At 41.9% G+C, this 4,292-nt stretch overlaps 1 protein-coding gene across 1 annotated transcript; it reads right to left on the bottom strand.

Moving 5' to 3' along the window:
• Positions 1 to 34: 34 nt before the first annotated feature.
• On the bottom strand, positions 35 to 4,110 carry VTP21DRAFT_10235 (uncharacterized protein; the record flags this gene model as incomplete). The annotated part of the gene is made up of 4 exons (XM_069389549.1): positions 35 to 71; positions 119 to 1,408; positions 1,470 to 2,444; positions 2,522 to 4,110. 4 exons carry the CDS (start codon positions 4,108 to 4,110, stop codon positions 35 to 37), a joined length of 3,891 nt encoding a protein of 1,296 aa, XP_069253961.1.
• Positions 4,111 to 4,292: the final 182 nt, after the last annotated feature.

Genomic DNA, 4,292 nt, shown 5'->3' with positions numbered 1-4,292 from the left:
CTTGACAATGCTGGCAATGGCTTGCTTGAAGAGGTCAAACTCGATATGCTTGTTGAGACCGAACATAAATCCTTTGTTGTACTGGTTGTGATGAAGTGATCCGGGGCTGTCAAAGAACATATGCTGGTTTGGAGCGAGGGCGATGTTGCCAACTACGACATCGGAGGAGTATGCAGGCTTATCGAAGATCTCTTGAGCAATAGCGGCTAATCTGGCAGGGGTGGTTGCCTTGAACAGCTGTGGTACAGTGAGGTGGAGACCATTTCGTCGGAAAGCCGATACCAAAGCAATGGCCGAAATGGAGTCGCCACCGAGAGCGAAAAATGAGGTATTGAGATCAATTTGATCAACATCAACGTTAAGAATGGACGACATAATGCTGATGACTAATTTTTGTTTTTCATTCACAGGTAGCTGGCGGCTCTCTGAGGTTTGCTGTAAAGTCTCTTTCAGTTGGGCCTTATTAATTTTCCCGTTCGAGGTCATTGGGAAACTCTCCAAAGCTATAATTATTGCCGGCACCATATGATCTGGCAAACTTTCAAACAACGAATCTCTCACAGTCTCGACATCAACGTTGGATGGGGTTACGAAGCCAAATAAGATATTATCCTTGACTAAAGCAACTGCTGATTCAACGGACGGGTGCCTACTCATTGCTCCAATAACCTCCTCTAATTCAATACGATATCCTTTCAGCTTAACTTGGTCATCAATTCGTCCACAAAACTCTAAATCTCCTGATGGCGAAAAGCGAACAAGATCTCCAGACGCATACATCTTGCTATTTGGTTCTCCAAATGGATCGTCAACAAATCTATCTGCTGTGAGCTCGGGACGATTCAAATATCCAACCGCAACACCCACGCCCCCAATATATAGTTGTCCCTTTACACCAATTGGAACTTGTTGAAGATCCTTGTCAAGGACATAAACTCGCATATTCGGAAACACCCTGCCCATTGTCGGTGACATACCAGGTCGAAGGGGCTGCGTGCATGTACATGTAATAGATGCCTCGGTTGGTCCATAGTCCGTAAAGAATTTTACGTTGGCTCCCCAGCGATCAACTAAGAAATTTGGACATGCTTCTCCAATTGCAGTAATAAACTTAATATTGGGGTAATTACTAGGATTGAGCTTCAACAGTCCAGTCGGCGTGAAATTGGCAATGTTAACTTTAGAGAATGAGTCATATATGTTCTCATCTCGTAGCACCAGTGTTGCACCCTGTGATAGTGTGCCAAAAATGTCTGACACCGTTTGATCAAACGAAACTGCGGTGAACTGGCCTACTCGGATTCCGGGTTCCATGTGAGAGGTAATCGGATGCATCATAATGTTGTTTACTGCTCCGCGATGCCGAATAAGTACTCCTTTTGGTTTTCCAGTCGTTCCTGATGTAAAACTTTAATGGAGAAGAGAATGTGAGAGGAGAATATGTGAAAAATACTTAAGATAAGACTTACATAATGTAGGCTATATCATCTGCTACAGCTATCTCTTTAGGCTTTTCAACAACCCCAGTTGATAAGCTGTGCTCGTCGATTAGTATAGCATTAAGCCTGTATTGAGATGGCATTGAATCCATATCGCGAATAGTTGTCAGGAGAATTGGACTAGAAATATCTTCTAATATGGATATTATGCGCTCTCTTGGGAATGCTGCGTCGATCGGGACATAAGCACCTCCAGCTTTAAGTATAGCGAGCATTCCGATGACCATTTCAATCGACCGTGATATGATAAGCCCAACATTAGTACCAGGAATAACGCCCCTTTGTCGCAATGCATGAGCGAGCACATTAGATCGGGTGTCAAGCTCTCCGTAACTGATAAATTTATCGCCTGCTTCAATTGCAGTGGCGTCAGGATTTAACCTAGCTTGCTTTTCAAATCCATTGTGAAGACACTCGAATGGTATTTCACGAGTTTCTCCGAACGAGAATTGTTGGATCATCCCTGATTCTATTGAGGACAAATACCCCAATTCTTTCAAGGTCAAAACGCTCTCCGAAGGACTGCGTAGTATCTTCATAAATACGTCTTGGAATTTGGCCATGATTCTATTCATAACTTCGAGACCTAGTTGGGAAGTATGCGTGTTCACAAAGGCAGAAAGTGTAGTATCAGTTGCGGAAAAAGTAATATCTAAGGGATACTCAGTTGCCTCAAAGTGATCCATTTCTGACATTGTAAAGTCCAGTGCCAATTTTTGAGATCCACTCTTACGCGAACTTGTATCTTGATAGTCAAATAATGTTGGGAACATCACTTGCGACCATGGCAAGCCCGTCCAGCGTCTGATATCGGAAAGTGGTACATGGCTATAGGGGTGTGAGGCTATATGAAAACCTTGCATTGCCTGTAGAAGTTCATTTACTGTCATCGAATCATTTAATACAATTCGGATCGGGATGGTGTTGATAAGAGAGCCAATCATCCTATTGGCAATAAAATAACATTTAAGAATTGAGGAATTAAATATGACCAAAACTATGCTGTTTATGATAACACTTACTCCGTAATATCATCAACACTTTCGTCACGACCCATTACAACGCACCCAAAAATTACATCATCACACCGAGTGAAATGACGTAAAACAATTGCCCAAATCGCTCGTAGGAAATTTGATAAAGTTATACCAAGATTTTTACAATAGCGATGAAGTTGTACATCTGGGACCTCTATATCGTATATTTTGGATGTTATACCAGTATCTCCAGAATCATTGCTGCCATTTGAAATGCTAAGCTTTTCTGGTACAATTGCTCCGGCAAATACTGACTGCCAATACTCTCTGGCTTCGTCGACATTTGTTAAGAGAATGGACTCAACATGCGCCTTAAAGGGTGGCCTAACTTTGGTCTTTCCTTCTGCATAAGCATTTAATAAATCGCCAACTAACATGGAAATAGACCAGCCATCGATAATTGAGTGATGCATTGTCCAGAAGAGCCGGTAGCGGTTACTGTTTTTGATATGAGCAAGTGTAAATCTGACATATGCTATATCCTCTATGCGGAATCCACGACGGCGGTCGGCAACCATAAAGCGTGCTTGGAGATCATCTACTTCATCCTCACTCCACTCCAAACGCTTCTCGAACACCGTAGGGGGAGATTTAAGTACAATCTGGAAAACTCCCTCTTGAGTAGATACGAATGTTGTACGAAGAATTGTGTTGGCAGAAGCAATTTTGTACCAAGCAGATTGAAGGCGGGATTCATCTAGAAGTCCCTCGATTTCGTATACAGATTGAATTACATAGGATTGAGGATCTCGAGCGAGAGCTGAAATAAAACTTGTTTGCAATGGTGTTGCAGGATAGATATCTTCCACATCACGGGGTTTCAGTCCAAGTTGCGGCAAGTGTACTGCTTCAAACTCAGCCACCAACGATGGATCATGCAAAAGTGTCAAATCGGAGGCCGTAATTCCGCCAAGAGTTTCTGAATCACAGCAATGGCCGATAATCAGCTCCATAGTCTCGGACCACTTCGTCCCTAACGATGCTAGTATGTTCGCATTGAATAAGGAAGGATTAAAAAGGATACTCAGTTCTAGAGATCCTTCTGCATTGAAAGCACAGTTGATGGCAATTTGATCAATCATTTCATCCTCAGGGTTATCATATGTGTTGTAGAAATTATCCGGTATAAAGAATGACGTAGAGCCTTCGAAATTATGAAAGTGCCCGAGATAGTTGAAACTTAGCGAAGTTCTTCCTAGTTCTTTGATTGCTTTCGTTGCTTCCGTCGAAGTGGTCAAATATTTTATCGCGCCATAAGATAAACCTTTGTCTGGAATGGCTCTAATTGCACTCTTAACATTCTTAATTACCATATCAAGGGGATCTGAACTTAGCATTGATAAAGTGACTGGATACATCGTTGTGAACCAACCAACAGTCCTCGAAACATCAAGTTGGTTGTTCCAAGGTTCACGGCCGTGCCCCTCAAGGTTTAGTGATAGTTTTGTTTCTCCAGTAATTGCTTGAAGACTCAATAAAAGCGCAACAAGTGTTAAGTCTTGAGTGTTTGTTCTGTAGGTTTCGTTCGCTTTATCCAGGAGACTTGTAGCAAAGAGGCTGATCTTGTTTACCATGTTGAGGTTTTTACTAGTCCTAATTCTGAAGGAAAATTATTAGAACATATCCATTATTAGAAAAGAGGAAAAAATAGCTTACTCTATATTATTATTGGCGAGAGCCTTTATCTCGGCTGTATTTATATGCTCTTGCCATTTAGTAGGATCAAAAAGAGAAGCTTGTATTTCCTGTGAAATGG

The sequence above is a fragment of the Calcarisporiella thermophila genome, assembly GCF_041956535.1.
Source record: "Calcarisporiella thermophila strain CBS 279.70 unplaced genomic scaffold VTP21scaffold_6, whole genome shotgun sequence".
NCBI lineage: Eukaryota > Fungi > Calcarisporiellomycota > Calcarisporiellomycetes > Calcarisporiellales > Calcarisporiellaceae > Calcarisporiella > Calcarisporiella thermophila.
This window is presented reverse-complemented; position numbering and strand designations above follow the sequence as displayed.